Here is a 22,040-nt window from a genome sequence, read left to right as displayed (position 1 = left end):
TCTGCACAATCTTCATTGTGGAGAGGAACAAAGTACTTGTTGAACAGTGCACCTGCCATCCCAGCGCACACAAATTGGAAATGTAACGTCCCAGAATGCTATTTGAACAAGCTGTTCCAAGTATATTGGAACAGCTTGTTCCAATGGACAAGAACTCCATTCTGGATATTTGAATATTGATTTTAAGTAGAAGGAATTGCACTAGATTGTTTTTTTTTTCTTTAAATGTTGTCCCAGACTACTAAATGTTACAATGTCTTGCCATAAGCGAGTCAGTGAGGCTGCCACCCTGTTGCTGTATGTACGTTAGACAGATGCTGCAGTACAGGAGAAAAGAAGCAGAGCAAGATTGAATGACTTGCTGCTGTGGCTGAAGAGAATTTAATTAATCTGAAATGAAGACCAAAATTGTTCATACTGCTAGCAGATTTAGCTTTAACATAAATTTGACATTTCACCAACATGTTTGTTCTGACTAGAAGCGGCATTAATGCTTCGGAGAGGCCCAACAAAAGGCCTGACTGAATCTGTTGAACTAAATATTAGGGTGATGGCAAAGAGGATTTTGCATTTATTTTTGGGAAGAGTATTAATAATTTTTGATATGCTATTTTTTTTTAAATACAATTTTATTCAGCATAAATACTAAATTTTTAGTGTTTTATCACTTGATGCCTGTCTAGTTTCTAATCAGACACAAACTTCTTGGTTGGATGAGAAGAATTTTTAAACAAACTCTACAAGGGGTATGAATAATAGTGGTTTATTTCCAGTTAAGAACAGGGAATATCACTTGCTCTCTTTAATTCAATAGGTAGTCTATTTGCATTTCACACTGTAAGGAAACTGCACCACTTTTTTGTGTGCTTGTGCACCAGATTTCATCTTACTCTTTACTCCTGGCCAGATGAATCAGATTAACTAACCTGTTTAACTTTGAACAGCTCTGCTGTCCTAAGAATGCCTGGCTCATTGCAACTGGACCATAACCAACTTATAACTAGTTAAAAACTCTCTGTCTTGTTTGTGACTTTCATATTTAGGTACACTTTATTTCAACTAAATCAACTTGTCTTTGTCCCAAACAAGTTACAAAACTTGTTAGTTTTTTTCCTTCTGCTCATTTGCTGTTACAGATGTCCCATTCGTCTTTAATTTATATACTGAAGTTATGTAGTTAATTCATTTACCCTAATTTTAAAGACAAATAGAACATAACAGCGCACATATGAAGCTTATGGCGTTGCACAGCGTTCCATTTCTGCTGGGGTCCCAGCCTGGCAAGACCCTACACCACAACCTGTATCTTTATTACTTCAGGAGGTTGTGAATCCTCTGTCCACTGATTTCCCAATGCAGAATGAAGTCCGCATAATGCTTAACCCATATGACAATGATTCCAGATGTATTCCACCCTCATTTATTACCACACTGTCCTTGACTCCCCGGCATCTCATGTTTTGTAATGAAAGTGATGTTGATGGGATGGCCATGTAGTTAGGGAGACTCGCAGCTCTCCGTCCGTAGTAGGGGGGTTTTATATCAAAACGGCTATAAGGGAGCTGCATAATGAGGTGAGAGCTGGTCGTCTTGTATGGGGGGTCATGCTCAAAAGAGGGGGCTACCTGCCTCTGATGTCCTTCTTATGGGGACGGTGCACAGGGACCCGCATCCATCTCTGTCGCAGTAATGGATACTCTGATCTCTATTTCCACACAGTAGAAGGACAGGAAGGCCTCCACTGAACCCAATAAATTTGAGAGGAGATTGGAAAAACGGGGGATGGAGTCCACGGTTTCACAGACTAAGTGACCAAATAAAAAAGAGGAAGGTGGCAGTGTGGAAGTGGGAAAGAAAGGGGGAAAGACAAAGGAAGAATGAAAAGCCCTAAAGCAGAGGGGGGTAAGAGCAATGGGTGAGCCCTGGTGATGCATTCGGGCATCATCAGGGTCAACAACCCATCCCAAGGACTTTCAGGCCTTTCATAAGCCTGGCATTCTGGGATGGCTGACAGTCTATCCCAGCTTTAATGTTGATGAAGACCCAAATTTATATGGTTATCATATGGATGATTTAAAAAAAAAAAAAAAATTCAATGGGGAAAGGTTAGAGGTTCACCGAGTGGTGCTGCAGCAGTGAAAAATGCCCTTGAGGCAGGAAAATAAAACGACATTCACCCTGGAAATATACCATACATTTCAGCCTGAGAGGGTCCTCCGTTTTATTTGCATGTAAAATCACAAGTGCTAAGGCAAAAAGATCAATGTAGTTTACTCACTTCAAGCCAGTAAACATGCACCACATAACCCATTAGGTGAAATCAGACTTGTAATAGAATATCAATGGTGTGCTTCAAGTGGGGTTAGCCTCAAATAATTTGTATTCATTTTTCCCTCGCTGGCGTAAATAAAAGAAAAACTCGCATGCTTCCTCCAGACGTGTTGTTTAGTGACATTTTCAGTTGAATGCCTCTCTTAAGTGGGGAATTTCCACCTTGACAGGCAGTTGGCCTACCCAGATGACAGCTTGCACAATGACACACTTTCACATCATCTGTCACTCAGCAAGACAGTCAGCTTCAAAATGCACAGAAACACTCTTTTATGTTTTTGTTCATCTTAGGTGCTTTCTGTGCAAATACTGTTTATACTTAAAAAATATATATTTCATTCTAATCACTACAGTTTATCAGATACTCCATTTAATCATGCTGCAAATCTTTTCTATTATTTGGTGATGGTGACTTTTTCAGTCATTCAGTCCTTATTGAGTTTGATAAGGATTTTAATTTATAGTCCAAGAAAAAACAGCAAATAAATGTAGAAGGATACTTTGTCAGTACTTTGTAGAATCACTTTTTTTGGCTACAACTGAAGTCTTTTGGAGTACGTCGGTATCAGCTTTATACATCTTGGTATTGACATTTTTGCCCACCTACCTTTGCAAAAAACAGAAAAAAGCTTAAGTTCAATCAGATTGGTTTGAGAGCATCTGATAAAATCAACTTTCATGTCTTCCCACAGATTCTCATAGAATTTTTGTCTAGACTTTGGGCCATTCTCACATGAATGTTCTTTGATCTAAACCAACCCGTGGTAGCTTTGGCTATTTACTAGAGATGTGCCGATCAGGTTTTTTCCTGCCGATACCGATCACCCATGAGGGCCACTCACCGATACCGATCACCGATACCGATCACATAATAATTTTTTTTTTTTATCATAAACACTACCGGTTACATTATGTTGAAAAAGGAACCACGAATTCACCTTAATTTAGACAAAAACTTGTTTTTAATAACTTTTTCCAAGAAGAAAACTAAACAAAACGGGCATTGTGCAAATTGTACTGCTATCGGTAATACTATCTTTAACAGACTGATGCCAATAAAATTCAAGTATAAAACTTAACATTCAAAGGCAAATACAGGATCCATTACAATGAACAATCCAGAGTTACTGAATAGAAAATTTCCTGATAGCATGGCGGCTAGCTGATTACTGCTAGTTCTGATTGGCTGATATGCAGAGCAGGGAGAAGATCGATTATTTTTTCAGAGATTATCTGTCTCATGTTAGGACAGCGAAAGTTTTAATACGTATGTAAAATGTATTTTTTTAAGTTAGATGCTGCAGCTTTAAGCAGAGGTTCGGTGTGAGAGTCACTACCAGGTGGAACAGAAGCGGCGCTCCATCTGTGAAATATTACTACCTGCAGCTGCTAGCAGCGGTTCAACGGCAAGAGCAGAACTAGCGTCTTACATCGCAGCTCGAAGACTTAAATAATTTTGCGGGTTATTGGTTTAGCTTTCTGACCGTCATGCTAATCTGGGTGAGTGTTTGTAGATGTGCGCTGCTTTACCTGCTATCTGATCCTCCATATGTCTTTTTTACTGCAGTGAGCCTCGATGTAGCCAAACTCCGTCAAGTATGGCATTGTTTTTATGTCKTATTAGCTTCGTTGTGTTGATGCATTTTGACGTGCTTCAATTTTTCGCCGCAACACGCAAACTTCCCCATTCACTCAGTGCGTTATAGTTCCACATAGCTTAGAATTTGTTGCTGCGCGTTTGCGCAGAGTGAAGGAAAGAGGAGACCAGCTGCACAGGCAGGCTGCGAAATGAGAAGCAGGTGATCGGTATCGACAACAAGAGCCAATGATCGCCGGTTACCGATCATGCACTTTTTCACGAAAATCGGCCGATTATGTTCAGTGACCGATCGATCGGCACACCTCTACTATTTACTTATGGTTGTTGTGCTAATGGAAGGTAATCCTATGCTCCAGTGCTAAGTCTTTTCCACTCGCTAACAGACTTTACATCCATCATCTCTGACCAGCTTCTTTCTTCCGACAGAAGGAAGGAAGAGCATCATCATCAGCATTATTCTGCCTCAACCATGTTTTCCTGTGTAAATGTATTTTCAGGGCCATTTGCAGCATTCCACAGATTAGCAAACTGATCTTTGAATGCAAAAGCTAACTTTTGGTTTTGTCCGACCAGAGATCCTTCTTCCACAAATTTCTTCTTTTCACTTGCTTCTTATAACTCCTCCATACAGACTCGATCTCACAACTAATTCCAGTAGACAGATTCTCACACTTGAGCCATGGATTTGTGCACAGTCTCTTGACTGCTTGTCTGATTAATGCTCCCCTTGCCCTAAGTTAGATAGACTACTATATCTTGGTAGTTTTTCCAGAGATGCCATATTCAAATAGTGGATGGAACAGAGCTCTGTGACATGTTGAACACTTTGAAGATCATTTTATTACCTATATCTACTTTAAACTTTATTCCTGACCTGTCTGCTGGGTTTGTTGGTTGTCATGATGCCATTTGTTCACTAATGTTCCTGCAAACCTCTGACGTATTCATAAAACACATAAAGCTCATGCATATATGCTAGGATTAAACTGCAGAAATGTAGAAAACAACATGCCATTCATGTAGATCAGTTTGTGGATCCAATGTGACAAAATGCAAAAATGTAATTTCTTTCCATGTGAAAAATATTTTTCCTGGTTGTTGCTCATAAAATACTAGTGTAGTATCATTACTTTATATATGTCCTTATATTTCGGATATAATATAGTTTGTTGTGTCTAAAGATCAGTGTTTAATCTCTCTTTTTTTCTTTTTTTTTTTTTTTTTTTACATTTTTTATTTTATTTCCAGCAGGCTACAGATGGAGAGACTATGGAGCGCTCACCATCATTATGGTTGGCATCGCATTTGGCTTTCATCAGCTTTACAAGGCAAGTCCCACCACAGCATAATGGCCGTTTCCTTCCTGAATTTTCATATCACAGTAAAAGCTCGACAAACATATTAGCAGGCTCCACGCTGCATGTATCTCCTCTCCTTCATATTGCATTGAAATGTGTTCACATCAGTCTATGACAAACTGAAGGCGCCACTGCAGCACGCAGCGTCACTCCGGTCTTGTTTTTGAAGTAACCATACTTGACGTCAGAGCATGATCTCATTCTATCCTCTTATTTTTCCTTTGAAAAGTGTATTTGCCAGCGCAGCACAGAACTTGTTTTTTTGGACATATTACAGACTAAAATAAACCCCCTGATTTTTATTGGGCTTGAACATGAGCTCATGAGGTTCCTTGTCCACAGTGACACTAATCCCACAGTGCTTGTTGGTTGTACTCTAAATGACATGTGGAAACCATTAGTCTAGTTTTAAAAAAGGCCAGGAGCCCTAGCAGTAGTTTCTGACCTAAATGACAGGCAACTCCACTTTGTGCATATTGGAGAGAGAAACGGAGGACATAAGATAGCACATGCAGCGAGGTTTTCTTTAGACGCCTTTTTGCTATTGTTTACTCTCCCCGCAGAGAGAGTAGTTTCATAAGGCTGCATGAGCACATTCCTGATCTTCTGTGTCTTCAGGCAAAAAAGCACACACAGTCCCAGCCCACAGATTCCGACATGGAGAAATTCTTCCCTTGTTTGGTAGGTGGGAATCCCTGGTGGGATGGCACAGGTTGCTGTCATGTCACTGTAGTGTAGCGCCAGTCGCACCATATGTCCAAGATTCTGCGCAGACTTTATTTATGTTATGGTCTGCCTTGTAAACACCACACTCACAGCAACCCACTCATTAATTACCATGTGTTGACACCTTTTTAATCTTTTTTTTTTTTTTCTCGAAAAAGTGTTTATTACTTGCACCGGTGTGGCATCTTGCCTCTTGAGTTGGAGAGAAAACCCGGCAAAGGGTCTGAAACTGGGAGTTATTCTTTTTCCTCCACTAAGTGTGTGAATTGCTTTGCAAAAGTATCCGTACCTCTTTTGTATCTTGTTTTCACATTTAGTTTTTTACGTTACAATTACACTTCAATGTATTTTACAGAGATTCTCTCTTGTCAGATCAACACAAAATGCTGCATAATTGTCAAGTGGAAGAAACATACTAAATGGGTTTTAAGCAGTTTTCACAACCTAAAATCAGAACATTTTTGTTGTGTTTGCATTTTCTCCTTATACTAATGCCCCTAAATAAAATCTAGTGCAACCAATTCTCTTCAGAAGCCACCTGGTTTCCAAATAGTCTATGAATAATTTCATTTCAACATAAATTAGTTGTCCTCTGAAGGCCTCAAAGGTTTGTTTGTCAGTAAATAAATGGCATTACAAAGACCAGGGAGAAAGTTATAGAGCTTTTAAATCGGGGTCGGCTCAGAAAACAATGTCTCAGACTTTGATCGTCTCATGGAACATTGTTTAATTCATCATCAGGAAAAGGAGAGAGTTTAACAGAACTACTAATCGACAAGGATATGTGGTCAAAGCGAGATGCCAGGAAGAAAGAACTTTATTGGAAGCAGCCAAGTGGTCTGTAGTTTCTCTGGGGAAGCTGCAGAAATCAGTTACCAAGATGAGTATTATTCATGCTGTCAACAGGTTGCCCTTCATACAGCAGTAGCAATAAAAAAGAAATTGTTAAATAAAAAAAAGCCACAAGAAGTAGGGTTTGCAGATTTACAGGGGACACAGCAAAAAATAAATTTTTAACTTTTGGCCTAAACTTAAAACTTGCAGCTATGATCGCAATGAAATGTGTTTGAAATGTGTTTCCACTAATAAAATTGACTCAGGGAGGACTAAATGCAAATGCAGATTTTTATTTGTCTATTTTTTTCATTGCATTTTTGCTCTACTTTGTTTTGATCTGATACTAAAAATTAGATTAGAACCCATATGGTTGTGCCTGGCTTAAAGTTTAGGGCACACAAGTACCTTTGTAAGCCCTAGATAGTATGAACATTCAGGAGTTAACAGATTCAATGGAGAAATAAGACAATGTTGGCCTCACAGTGGTTAACAAATGCCTTCTTGTGCCTATTCAACATTGATATTATTCATTTTTGTTTGCTGCTGCAGAGAAATGATCGTCTTGATATTGTTGGTTACCAATTTCCATCAATATGTTTTTCCAGACATGCGATGAAAGATACTCATACACCATTTGTAACCATTTTCCTTTTTATTCATTTGCCTATCAAATTACTTAATTGAATAATCATCTATTAAGGTTGCTGATTGATGCTCAAACTTACTAACGATTGGAACAATAAATGTATGTAACCACCTTCATTAACAACCATTAACAGCAGCTCTGACTCTTTGCTGTTGAAAAACACACAAAGTTACATAGCAGCTTTGACAACCAGCTTTGTATCCAATCAGCAAAGCCTTCTTTGACCTAGCATATGGAGGTGGCCTTGTCTTTTTTCTCATCTTTCTTCTGCTTTCCACCAGAGAGAAGTGTAATCTTGTGCCATGCTTTTAATTGCAGAAATACATCCTTCCCCTCATTATGGGGAGCCGAGAGGACAAGAAGCATCTGCAGAGGATGGAAAGCAACATTGCAGCAATGAGTGGCACGCTGACACAGACAGGTGAAGATTAATATCTTCATCACTTTCTCCCTCCTTAACATTTTCCCTCATTTATCTGTCGCCAAAATCGGGGGGCCCCGCACGTTTTTAACAAATGACGCCGCTGTCATTTCGCTTTAATTTGAAATTGCTTGTTTACTGTCAGGCTCGGGCTCAATTAATTACGTTTCGCTGAAAAGCTCTTAACCTCGGAATATTAATGAGGAGTTGGGAAATGACAACTTTTCTCAACCCCTCCAACCCCCCTTCATTCACCACCCACCCGCCGCCCCGTCTTCGCAGCAACCTCACCCCCCATCCGAAACCTCCGTCGCCATCATTGTCAGCCACCCTCTCCCCTGTAGGTGGGCTGAAAGTTCATTTTAATTTTGTGTGTGTGTGTTTGCTTTTTTTTCCCGGGATTTGTGTGTACAGCTCGGCACTGTGTGGTATCTGGGCTCAGCACTGGCCTCAGTGTGATTAAGTGCACGGTGACAGGTGCGGCTCCCGTGTTGGACAGGTGAGGAATCTCAACCTGGCTGTCAGACAGGGGGGGAGAGAGATGAGGGGAGAGAACTGCTTTTCCAGCTCTTTGTCAGTATAATTAAAAATCCAGGGAGGCGTAAATGAGAGATGCACTCTGAGAAACTTAGGTCTTGTTAGCGGTAGTGTTGAGCTGAAGTGTGTTTTCACGTGATTCATACCGGTCCCCGGTTCATTTAGGCAGTTTAGGAGCAAAACTGTCCCAGGCAGGCAAAGACTGTTTTTGTGTTTCAATTGTCATGGCAATATCTTGTTTCATTTATGCAAAACCTTTGAAGATAGTCAAAGCACGCTTAAGTTCAGTGCCGTGACAGCACTAGAATGGCCTTCCTTGTTACTCTGTTGTGAGGGGAAATGGTTTGTTTAATGTTTAAAACAGTATATTGACTGAACAAATTAGGCGTGCCTAGTCACACAACTGAAACTTCATCAAACTACGGCTTTTCAACATCACAGTCAAGCTCAGGATTTTGATAATGCAGATAAATAGGCATGGCTCGACATTAATGTTGCACAAACTTACACAAAGGTGTTTTTTCCTAATGTGTATTTATGTATCTAAATATGTATTGTTAAATTACAATAATGTTACCTTTAAGACTAACTTTTTCACATTTTAATTTTGATACATAGACCTAAACAAAGCATGGAATAATCTGGTGAATCTAGTAGAACTCCAGTGGTTCTTTTGTTGAGTGATTAGACTGTTTGTCTTTTGCTGGTCTAACAAAGTACAGACAGATCTGCTAGCTCGAAACTCACGAATGTCAGTGGTTTTTGGGTGGGACAGGAAGATATCCAAACAGCCAGATTCTTTTTCCTTAGGTAAAATAAAAGTCTGAATCCCTCTTTCATCCGGCTCAGCAGCAGTATAAGTGGCAGCCCTAAGTACTTGGAGCTCCATGCAGCTGGAAAAATCTCCCACATTTTCTGTGATATCCCATTAAAGAACATTAGTCTATAAGGACAGTCTGGCAGACAATTTTAGTGGTTTTAAACCTTTAATTTTTTTTAGAACTTTGGTTTACCTCGACATAGGCAATAAAATATATCCATAGCACAATGAAATTTAATATGACAGATTACTCAACAAGATGTTAAGGTTTGGAAAGCCTGGTCAGTCTGATCTAGCAAGAAAGAGTCGGTCAACCGAGCCTATTTTCCTTTTGGGATCAATAAAGTTGACTCGATTTTAGTCATTCATTTCTTAGATAATGAGATTTGGGAAAAGAATGTAATGCTGCATGTCATAAACTGGCAAACTGTCTAGGATGTACTTTGCCTCTCTCCCAACGACTTCTAGCAATGGCTACTGACCCCGTTGCATATTTACAAGTATTAGAATCAGCTTTATTTACCAAAACTGTATGCAGACTGTATGAAAAAGAATTTCAGTTCAGTTTTACACACTCACAGTATACAGACATTAGGTGTAAATTCATAAATTGTGGAGGAAATGAAAGGTAAGCAAACTGTGCACATGTAGACGTGTAGCCGTGTTTTTGTTATTTTTGTTATATGAAGGAAAAAATGGGGGGGGGGAGAACATTGGGTATTTTGTTTTCAGCAAAATAGCTGACTAGTCATGGTGTTGGTGACGTTAAATGAATGGATGGTTCTTAACAATCCCACATATGCATTTGAATGTGTAGGTGATGGACAGGACTCTCGGTAAATTGAAGCATTCTGGTTTTCCTCGTTGGTTTGTTGTTCAAGATTTATGGCCAGTGTGGGGAGATGAGGCCTCGGGATACATTAGCTGCAATACATTACAGTGCAGATGCTTTCTTTAAACCTCAGCTGATTTTTCTTTTTATATTTTGCCTTCAGGGGCCTAGACGTTGCTGTAATTTAACAATAATTTAAAGTGATCTTGAACAATTAGCTCTTCAAACTTTCTGATGGTTTCTCTTTTGACTTTGGCATCTTGTTCATAAATTATCTGCCCAAACCTAAAACAAAATTCAGTATATTGTGCGGAGTGAAGCACAAATACACTATTGTTGGCTCAAAAAAGGTGATTTGGAACAGAAGTGGCTGTCCTTAAGGAATATAAAGAAAGTCCATTTGAACACCTTACAAAAGTGAACAATGAAGTCCAACCCAAAATAATACCAAGATGGTCTAGGAGCAAAATGTGAAGACGTGGTGGATAGTTTACATGTTTGCAAAGTGCTAACAGACTCAGTATAGAACACAGAGAAATGTTGGGATAGGAGACATACAGTCATAATTTGTCAGTAGTAATCTTTTAGATGGATATAAAAAAAAATCAACCACATTTAAATTTCCATAGCAACCAGTGTTTTGTGTTATCTTTGTACCCTCGTGTGGGAAACTTCCTTGGACTTCCAACAGATATTTGTTTAGACATGTGGTGGACATTCCCTTGAACTTCAGATGAAAACAAATGTAGAATTTGCGTTTCCATCCCATGTGAAAAAAGGGGAAAAAAAAAAACCACAGTTGAAAATATGGCTGTTATCGTTTTATTCGGTCACACCCGTTCTATTGTTTCCTGGCTGCTCTAGGAAGGCGGAGGGGCAGGAATTGTGTGAGATGGCGTGCAAGGTGTGTCTCCCTGAATCTGATTAACAAATATGTGCTGTTTTATGGCCATTTTCTCCCAACTATGCAAACACATTTCCCCTGGCTATTTCACTGCCCATTCTTGCTACTACTTATCGGTTTTTGGAGATTTGCCAAAATGGAACGCCCTACTCAGTTTGTCAGCGAGGGCAGGATTACAGGGAATGGAGTGTTCTCATGTTTTGCCAGCGAGAAAGTGAGACTCCAATGAAAAGAGAAAAAAAAAAAAAAACACATTGGTCTTTTCTTCAGCCAGCGTGTAGAACTAATTTGCTATGACTGCAGTAGCCAAGCTGCTATCGTAGTTAATGACTGTTGTAGTTAACAGTTGGGGAGAGGGGTTGCAATTACACTGAGAGTTTTCTCCCCCCTGCTTCCCCTTTGTCTTCCTCTCCCTCTTGCTTTCTCTCTCATCGCTGCACTGAGTAATAGCGACCGACTGCTTCGCTGCTGCCAATTGCTTGAACCCCCCTTTTGTTAAAGTTCATGTATTTCTCTAGTGCCAGGCGCAATGAGGTGATGTATCCTTTTGAATGGGGACCACATTAGTCTTTCTCACCAGCCCCGTCTAAGAGTAAAGGGCCTTGACTCCCATTATGATTTGCCTACAACTTCACACAGACAATTAATGAATGGATCTTGGAGCTCCTTCAGCGCGGCTAGGCTGTAATGGAATTGCGAGGCTGTTTGGGCACTCTTTGTTGGTGGGAGCCATATTGGTGACCAGCTGGCCATTAAAGACAGAGACAGGCCCGGACATATGTAGTGTACATTATAGCGAGGTATTTACTGAATAATTTACTGAATACACAATGCGCAGCCTCCTCGCAGCAGCTGCAAGCCCCTCGCATTCTCTCACATGCACATGTGCACTCACACGTCGCAGCTACTGTCTCCTTCTGATTCATGCCTGGCCAAAGTTGTTGACTTTATTAATATTCTTGGCTTCAAATCGGCGATACCACAGAGGAAGAACTCGTGCATTTTTTGATGAGTATCTGAGCAAAAAGAAGCCAGATTTTTTTCACGAGACGAGCGAAGAGTTGGGCTGTGAACTGTTTGATTGAAGTGGTCATTTTGTTGTTAAAGAAAGGCCTTAAACCGGCAATAAGAAAGGTGTCTTTGGGTTTGTTGAGCAGATCAACGCAACAAAGTAATCGATTAGACCAGTGTTTCTCAACCTTTTTCGGGCCAGCGCCCCCCTAGCCTTTATCCAGGTCCCTCACCGCCCCCCATCAAAGAATTTGCAGGCTACTTCGCACTGACTATTATTTTACCATTAATATTACTATCACTATTGTAGATGCTTTGATTTTTATGCTTGTTTCTGTATTTATCGTCAAAAATAATTTCCCAGAGAACAAAAAAGTCATGTGAATAGAAATTATTTTCACAGGCGTCTGAAAAATTTAATGAACATTCAAGTTAAAATTGGTAGGCCTAACAGCAGCCAGTCAGAGTGGAAAAATATTCTTATTTTGTGCCATTTTCTAGTTGTTAAATCTTGCACAAAATGACCAGATAAAAGATGTACAACATGCCAGTTTAAACTTTGATCTATTTGCAAAACGACTGAGCTCTGCAACATTAAAACATGGATAGAACTGTAACTACATTAATCATAACTCATCTTCTCTTCAGTGTTTGTCAGTTTCTGGTGGTGCAGCTCTGTGCTGCCTTCAGGAGAATGGGACATCAGAGTATCATCCATAAAACTTCACCCACATGGCATTTATTGTTCAAACCAGAGCTTTCAGTGGAAAAACAAAAGTTCAAGATCCTTTTAATGCCATACAAATATGAGACAGAAACATGGATTATATCTTTATATAGACCTATTGATTTATAGATTAATAGTTTTACTGGACAGAAATTACAAAGAACAAATCTGGTTCTTAATCAAATCCTAATGAGTCAAATTGAAAGTGTCATGGAGTCATCAGCCTCATGACATTAACACTGACATGAAATAAATATATCAAATCTAATTAAAAACATAAATAAGTGATCAGTTCTTTACTGTTATGGTCTGTAAGATATATTTATTCTCAGTACTAGATATGGTCTCAACAAACCCATGGCACTTCAACAATATTATTTTACCTTTTATCTGGAAATAATGTCTGTTTATTCTTGCCATACATCCCTCTGTATTAATTATTGCTCGAAAGGTCTTGCCATACCAGTTTATTCCTCTGTATTTACTTTAGTTTCTTAGTTTATTCTTGCATTTTGTTCTTCATTCATTTCCATTTAGTTTCATTTGATTAGTATTATCCTCTCTTGGTTTATTGCTATGTCAACTTTAGTTTCTTTCCTGTTGCTAGATTTATTTATTTTATCATTTATCCATTATAAGACGAATAATATAAGACGAATAATCTTCACTCATCACCTGCTGCGCCGCCTAATTGTCGTGTTTTTCACATCATTTGTTAATTTTTCACTGTTCACCGTCGGATTCTCTGTTTCTATGCCATTCACATCTAGTTCGTCGCTCCGTTTTATGTCCCGCTTCTCCTGTTTCAGAGTTTTGTGCTATGTGCGCGTCTTTTTTTTTTTAAGCCCCTAAGGTGCAGGGCATATCGATGGGGAAAAGGCAGACTGACATAAGCATTTTAAAACAACGGAAACATTTTCTGCATTCTGATTATTGAAATTTAAAAGTGCTGTGGGACCGTTGTTCTATCACACCCATTTCATACCGGACCACTTACAGCACCGGTCTAAACGCCAAATGAACGCTCTCTATCCATAACCCATGGAGGGATTTCTTTATTTAAATGGGTTCATTTTTCAGAGGGATACACAGTGAGGGTATCGTGATTTTAGCTACCAGTAGCAGGAGAATGGAGCTGCGCCAAGAAGCTAACAGAAGCTAACAAACACTGAATAGAAGAAGAGCTGCCATCGATACAGTTGCAGCCAAACATGGTTTAATATTACACAAAACAGTTTTACCAAGTTGCTCAAAATCTAAACTGGCATTGTTGTGCATTTAAGGTGTAAAGTTTACCTTCGACCAAACGCCCCCCAAAGGAACCTCAGCAGCCCCCTTTTGTAAAAATGTCCGCCAGCGCCCCCTGCCGTCCTCTGAACGCCCCCTCGGGGACGGTACCGCCCACGTTGGGAACCGTTAATTTAGAGCTAGTTAGATGGAGTCTAAAGACTTTTAAACAGTAAAACAGCACTTTACTCAAAAACAGGCTGACGCTGCTGTGGTCTAGTTCATTCATTTATTTCTGCTAACTCACTAGCAGACTAAAGCTTTCTGGATCACTGAAGAGGCAAATTAGGATTATTCATGTTAGACAAACTTTGACAGACACTCAGACAACTTAGGAAGATTTTACGCTTCAGACCCGTGTGGATAACAGTTTGTGCTGACTAGACCTGCGAGGACATTTTTCAGGGACTTTGAAACGACTCTGTCCTTGTTGGTCAAATTGTGGGTGTTTGTGCATAATCTGTCGGTGTCACCAGGCAATTTAATGATACGTTTTCCCACGTGTGAATGCACAGTGGAGCGATAGCAGTGCCCCAACAAACTGAGCACAAAGTCTGAGAGGATTCATTGCTCAACAATTTATTTATGTTTTCTCAGTACAAGCCGATTCCAGTGGTACTTCATCGGCGTTGCTTCACAGGCTGCCAGAGCAACCCCCACATCTGGATAAGCCGTTCTGTGGTGTGGTGAATTCAAACACTTATACGTCTCCTCTTGGTTTAGAGCACACACCCTGTCATAGTGACACCTTTTTAAGCAGGGATAACCGCCATTTCATTTTTATTGCTTTCCCCAGAAACGTCGGTCATGCGCTGGCTCGCGACGTGAGGGAGAAACTCTTAATTATTTGCACATTTGGTCTCTGGTCTAACCCAACTTTTCTCCTCAAACTCGTATTCTGTTCCTGCACGCCCGAAAAGATGAAACATTTCGACTCCCCGCCCTTATTGATACAGCTCCGCCAGTTTAAACACAGGTGTCACTACAAGATACTAGTCTCTCTGAAAGATCAAAAAAAAAAAATTCTGGTTTACTCTTTTAAAAGAAGTGCAGCTCTCAAGCGTGGCTCTGTCTTTTTGTCAGAGGTTGGTGTGAGAGGGGAGGGTACTTTACATCCAGCCCAGCCGACTACAGCTCGGGCTTTTAACCATGGCCTGACAACCTCAGCAGTGGACCACCACAATATCTGTTGATGTTAATCCTATTAGGCTTGATTTAACACTTTACACGCCCATGATTTATATGAATGTTTATTGGTTTTCTGTAATATAATCAGCTCAGGGAAACTTAATGCATTGTTTGGTAATACATGCGTGACTGGAAGCAGGGGGCGCACACACATACACACACGCACACAAAAAAAAATGCCCGGTGTTATTTGAAATCATACACCTTCGTCCAACACCAACACTTGAACTAATTCAATCTTCAAAGTCAATGGAAAAAGAACAATATTTATTAGGATTAGGAGGGACATTTTGTCTGGCAGCCTCCTCCAAAATGAAAGCCTTGTTTTTTTTTTTTTCTTTGTTGATCGTTTGAGGATTTAAGATGCATTAGAAGGCAGTGTCTGGATGGATAATGGAAGGTTAGAGACTGTTATTTAATTTAAGTTCAGACACTAGAGATTAATACCTCCGTCCTATGTGAAGCCCCTCCTTTCCCACCTTCTACCCCGACGCCTCAGAACAAAACGATACAACTAAAGTTACAGGGTATTAGCTGTGATTACAATTCTTGGAGTGTGGCCTTGATCGGTGACACAAATTAAGCCTCGTAAGCTCTCTAAAGAAAATAAAATTTCTTTTCCGATGTCTTCGCCCTCATTCTACTCGTTTTTCCACAGTCACCCAGCTACAGCAAACCCTGGTCCATATCCAGGAGCTCCTGGTCCAGCAGCAGCAGAAGATCCAGGAACTCTCTCAAGAACTATCTGCAGGAGAGGTACAGTGGGCCATATTTTTTGGCATCTCAAATATTTAAGGCATCATTGAGTTTACAGTCGGAAAGTTTGTTGATTTCAAACACATAAAATCTGATATAAAAGATGTCTTTAGTCCAGCTGCTAACATCTCTAATATTAATTTAGATTTCCAAAATTGAGAAATTTGTGGAAAAGAAAAAAAAAAAAAAAGAGCATGTTGCCGAACGCGAATGTTGTTCACATGGAACATCAAACTCAGGGATCAGAGTGTAACTGAACGGCCACCAAATTAGTGATGGTAACATCTGGATGCTGACTCATTAAAGTGTTTCCAGTCTTCAGCTTTGGGTTGTTCTCTTCCTTAACTAAATGTCTCATTCTGGGGAACCTGTTTTTAGTGGGTCTGGAGCAATCCAACCTTTTCATATGTTGACTTTCACTAAACTCATCCATGTTTCCTACATTGAAGCTCTTTGGGAAACTAAGAGGGCTCAGGCTGTCCTTTTTTATGTTTGTTTTCTTATAATTTATTTAACATATTAGCATTAGCAAGACTCTATGCTACATTGCAACCCATTTAAAGCTTCAGTATCTAACTTTTATAAACACGTCCATATAGGAAGATGTGAGCAGCATGTGCACGAGGGTGATTGACAGCGCTATGGCTTTTCTCCTGGTTGTTTCTGACCAAGCGTCATATTTCTGCTGATGGAGTAGGCAGAAGTTAGATTTTGTTCACAGATTTTCTGTCTTATATACTGTCGCGGCATAGTAATAGTTTCAACAAATTAGTAAAAAACAAATTGTTTGTAAAATTAACCTACTGCAGCTTTAAGGGGAAATGTATATAGTTTTGTGCCCATGTCTCAAAAGATTCAATTTTTCATACATTTGGGCTTCAGAAAACAACTGAATGTTTGAAACCTTTAAGATTTGTAGGTTTTCTGCACTTCAAGGATTATATTTAGTCTTGAATTAACACTTTTTTTTCAGACTGAGCTTCTCAGTACACTCAGTATGTATCAAACCTCTCATAACTGGCTAAAAAAAACGGGAACATGATACAACTTCACAAAACCTCCAGTTCATCAATAAACAAAACACTGCAGATTCTCTCATCATCAATCTTAACGTTTAAGATTGATGATGAGAGAGACAAGCTGTCTCAGGGCCTTCTGTGCTAAAATCCTTCATACTATTTGAGTCACAAGTACCCAAACCGACCAGGGTTATTATATTGTATATCATCAGAACGGAGGCTACAAAAAAAACTAAGGTGGATCTCATCATGAAACCATAATCTTTAACCATACTGCCTTGATTTTTATAGGCCGTTCTCTAAAATCTACTGAGGATGCTAAGTGTTTCAGTGAATCCACCTGAGTGATTGTTTTTAAAACATGTGTAGAGATGAAATGTTGCTAGATTTTTATTACCACCTCTCATAAATCGCTTTATGATCCATGGGCCTCTAAAAATGGCCTTGAAAGAGACAATCTTTGACAATGTTTTATCTCCACAGCTTGTTAAGCACGTGGGTGTATAACTGTAGCATCTGGATATCACAGGAAAACATATGTGGATGCATCTGCTCCGGCACAAATGAGGAAGAAAAGTATGGATCTCTTCCCTGGACGACGTTCATCAAAGCTCATTTTGCCCCGTTCTGAGTTCTGAGTATCTCTGCCTGGCAGAAAGCGGAGATGATCTAATTTGACCCCATGCTGGTCTGAACTGTTGAAGCTACTTCCACAGTCAGACAAAAGTCCAATTTAAACAATGAGTTTCCCTCCGGCAGAAAATAACAGTGTTTCTCTTTCCTTTTCATTTGTCATCCCTAAATCACAGATTGGATTAAAAAGTGCACTTCATTTACTATGAGTGCCTTGTTGGACAGCAGCAGTGTATAAAAAGTATATTTCCCATCAAAACACCCATTAAACAAATCATAAACCCTGCTTTATAGTCATAGTGTTGATCTTAAATTTTCCTTGTGAGTCGGCACGAGGCCCTCTGTTGTCTCAGGCCATGAGGGAAATTGGGAAATTGTTTTCAGGTCCGCGATGTTTGATGAGAAACACATGTTGGAGCTGGGGAGCTACTTATCATTCACCGTTTGTGGCTTTCAGGGTTTCGCTCCACTGTGCTGCTTAAAGTGCGCCACGCTTAGCAATTATACCTCTCAACGCGGAAATGTGCCTTTAACCCAAAACACATGGAGACTTCTGTTTCCTCAGCTGCTAAGTAAACATTTCTCATAGCTTGAAACCGCTCGCTTGCGGTGTGGCTCCTCTGTCCCCAAAGCCGGGGGGACGTCATTACGGACGTGAGTTTAGACAGAAGGACTCATGTCCGCACATACGCTCACCCGGAGAACACAGGCTGATGCAGCACATTTCCAGACCGAGCTGTTTTCTCACTTAGAATTCTGTGAGGACATGCTGCTGTACAGATGCTAAAAAAACAAACATGTCACCTCTGGTAAATATGTGTGAAAAGCTTGAATGCACCTTGTACCGAAGCAGCATATTCTCACCCTAAAACATTTTTAAAAAATCCAACTTTGAGTGTATTATTCCATTGGGAAAAGAAAACCCATGTTAAGAAATATTTAGCTTTAATAAAAGAAAACACAATTTTCGGTGCAACCCCTTTTAAAGATGGTTTAACATAACTTTTTTTTTTAAAATGCATATATGTTTTTGTTGATCATAGTTTGTAGGTAATAATCCTTAACTTTTTTGTTCATTGGTACATAAAAATTACGTGGCACCCAGGCCCATTTCTTTCAGCTACTGGCCATTGAACTAAACAATGATGACCCATTTATGCTGCCACCATTATAGTTAACAGAGCAAGACAATAAGAAAATTAAACAAAATCTCCATGATAATCATTATGCTCTAACGACACAACCACTAGATGTTAGGCAGCATACCTGGGGGAAAAAAAGGGTTTTTCTATCTCATCATGGTCGTTTCTTGATATTCTTTCAATCACTCTGGATCTCTACTGGCAAAAGGAAACTGTGCAAAGTGGCTGCAACGGGGGTTTCTACAATTGTGCCCACCTCCAGCAATCATTGGGCGGAGGACAACACCCTGGACACAAGTCCCCAGTCCATCACGGGACATATTTCTCCAGCAGAAGATGAATTAATTTCAAGATCTTTTACACATCTCTTACCAGGCACTAGAACAAACCTCTCCATCTCTGCACACCACACAAGTGTTGCAGATAGATTTGCCTTAGGAAGATCCATCTCTGATGTTACACAGCCAAGTCCATTTCTACCCCATTATCATTACAAATCTGCGTGCTAACTGTGTTTGCCCTGCTGTCTCAACTCACTGATCGTTCTCTTTATTAGTGGATACTACACAGAAGATTAGAAAACGCCTCCTTGCTTACACAAGATGAAGTGCCAGTGGGAAAGAGCATAAATAGAGCGAAATCAATTGCACTGTACCAGTGTTTCTACTCAAAAACACTCCTCTGGGGAACTCCATATGAAACTAATTCCATCATAAATATACATGTGTTACACAAAAACATACTGTCTGCCAGTGGAACAACTGTGAATTAATTTGCCTTCAGACTCTCTTAAACAAGGCTTGTTAAAGATCTTATCTTGCTGCTAATAGTCCAAAGGCATTTATCTTCATTTAGCCAGATGTGCTGCCATCCTTGGATGCTGCTGGAGTTGCTGCTATTTTCTTCTCTCCATGATCATAAAATATTTTTTTTCTTCTTTTTCCCTTTTTTTTTTTTCTCCCCCCGAAGCACTTAGTTAACCAGCAGAAAGAGGCCGACCCCTATCACACCCAGGCACCCACCCGAGACATATTAGTTACAAGGCTTTTAAACCAGTACGGGGGGAGTCTTGCTGTGAACAGTATTTACTCAGTAAAAACACACAGCCTGGCCGCACGTTGGTGGTTGATGATTTAATAGGCTGCAGCTCTCTGATAGTATGTGGGTTTTCTTTGTTTTTGGAGGGGTGGGAGGTTGGCTCATTTGTTTTGCAATTATTTGTTCATGCATGATGCTTTTTATAAGGTGCGTAAGAGTTTATGTTCGCCACCCTGTAGCTGTAACTTTTTTGCAAAAGTCCCAGCAAAAGAGAAAATACAGTCTTATTTTTTTTTTTATTTTTAATATGTTCTTTTGCTGTTTGAAATGAAAGAGTTCATAGTTTGTATCTGTTTTAGCCATAAGTTAGAAAACTATACAAATTTAGTGTAAATTTGTTACATTTAATCAGGAATGAGGAAGTGTAACATGTCAGCATAACAATTCACGACAAGGCAATCGAACCATTTTATAAGACAAACCGGCCCAATTAATATGATTACGTGGAACCCTTTTTTGTCCAAATTCAGTTCAAATCAACCCAATCATATAGTCAGATTATGATCCAGTTTCATTCATTTATTCATTCGAAATGATAATCCATCGCAGTAGATCAAGTTGGTCATTTAATCCCAGGTGATTTTAAAAAAAGCATCACAACAGTTACTTCATAGCAGTCCTGAGTTTTGAACAAACATGTGGTGACAGTGGGAAAAAAAAAATGCAACATTCAAGTTTCACAAGTTGAAAACAAACAAATAGGGGGGGGGGGGTTCATCAAATAAATGTATTAAAGAAAAAAAGCCCAGGACATACAATATAATATGCTATAATGAATTAACATTTTCAGTAAAATCACAAGTAATCATGAGTAAACGAATTATAGCAATGAATATCCTCGGAAGCCTCTCGTAAGAGGTGCTTTACAATCTCCTTAGTAACTGCAGCGGTTGAAACGTTTTGATCCGCAGTTGTTTAAACGTCACAAATTTCACACTAAAGTGGATACTTGTCGACACTTGAGGTGGGCCTTTTAAAGTCAACGTTCGTCAATCTTCTGCAGTCACCGATACCCCAACTCTCTCAGCCTTTAGCCAAGCACCTAGTGCACTTAGCACATGATCCTAACACAATGTGTGTGTATCCATGCTGACATAATGTATCTCTGAGCTGAAATCCAGTCTTGGCCCAACATTTAATTAGGTTTCTTCAGACTTAATAAGACATATGTCAGAGTTAGTGTTGTGTGACAAGCCTTGATGTGAGATATTATATGGTGCTGCTCTGTAGATAATGCACATTATAAATGTATATGGTGGTTAATATGTCTACTTGAGAGCCTTCTTTTCCTATGCCGGGTGGCATAAACATATAGAAATGGTCATATTTTATTTCTTTTTAGAAACCCTAAAGTGATTCTGTGCCTTGGCCACTTTTCTTTTCCTCTGCCTTTTAAAGCTATTAATTTTTTTAAAGAAAAAAAACGAGGGAGAAGCAGAATTGAGCCTTATTATACGGGTGCCGTGGGGAGGCGAGGGATTAAGATGGTTCTAATGAGGTGACGGCTGTAATAAGAGTGTCTTTAGCAGGCCTCCAATGCACCACCTCTAGAAACACAGCTCCTTATCGGAGAGGTTTAGGAGCCGATAAGAGCCCCCCCTGCCCTAAAAAAGAGAAAAACTCCTATCGTTCGTCTTCACTTCTCCTCCTCTGCCTCCCTCCATCCGCCGTAAATGAGTCTGATCCCTTTCAGATGTGATTCAATTAATTTCTCTTAGATTTAATTACAAGCGAAAGAGTCCAAGTTATCCCTCTCCCCTCGATAGGGGGTCCACGCTTCCTAACAAGCTTCCTCTGGTGAGTCAGGAGAGTCTTAATTACAGCTTTTACTTTTCTTTTATCCCACTTTTTCCCTCGTCTACTCCTTCTAATCCCTCCTGGTCTTGTTGGCCTGTCGACTGGTTCCTGTATGTGTTTGTCCTTTTTTTTGAGAATGCCAAGGAAAAGCAGTTATCCAATTCATGGTTTCACAAATATTTTGCCTGATGAAGTCATCTCACTGCTTTCAGTTAAATTAATGAGTGTCTGTTTTTGAATAGTTGTATTGGAATAATTGTTTGACTGCTGAAAACGCTTTTAGGAAATATGTACAAAATAGAGATGCATCAATCAGATTTTCAAACTTTGAGTTGCTGATGAGGATTTTAGCTTGTTTTTCTTTTTCCTT

General features: G+C 39.6%; 1 protein-coding gene across 2 annotated transcripts in view; it reads left to right on the top strand.

Annotated features, from left to right (window-relative positions):
• pex14 (peroxisomal biogenesis factor 14) overlaps window positions 1–22,040 on the top strand; it is a 64,142-nt gene that overhangs the window by 35,248 nt on the left and 6,854 nt on the right. The window contains exons 5-7 of one of the 2 annotated variants that reach the window (XM_008413423.1): window positions 5,183–5,259; window positions 7,817–7,919; window positions 15,884–15,981. In XM_008413423.1, coding sequence (XP_008411645.1) covers window positions 5,183–5,259; window positions 7,817–7,919; window positions 15,884–15,981 — 278 coding nt within the window. Of the gene's footprint in view, window positions 1–5,179; window positions 5,260–7,816; window positions 7,920–15,883; window positions 15,982–22,040 lie in introns of both variants that reach the window. The other variant, XM_008413422.2, reaches the window with a different exon arrangement.

This window comes from Poecilia reticulata, linkage group LG7, assembly GCF_000633615.1.
Source record: "Poecilia reticulata strain Guanapo linkage group LG7, Guppy_female_1.0+MT, whole genome shotgun sequence".
Lineage (NCBI taxonomy): Eukaryota > Metazoa > Chordata > Actinopteri > Cyprinodontiformes > Poeciliidae > Poecilia > Poecilia reticulata.
Note: the sequence above shows the minus strand (reverse complement) of the source record. Positions and strands in the feature narration are given on the sequence as shown.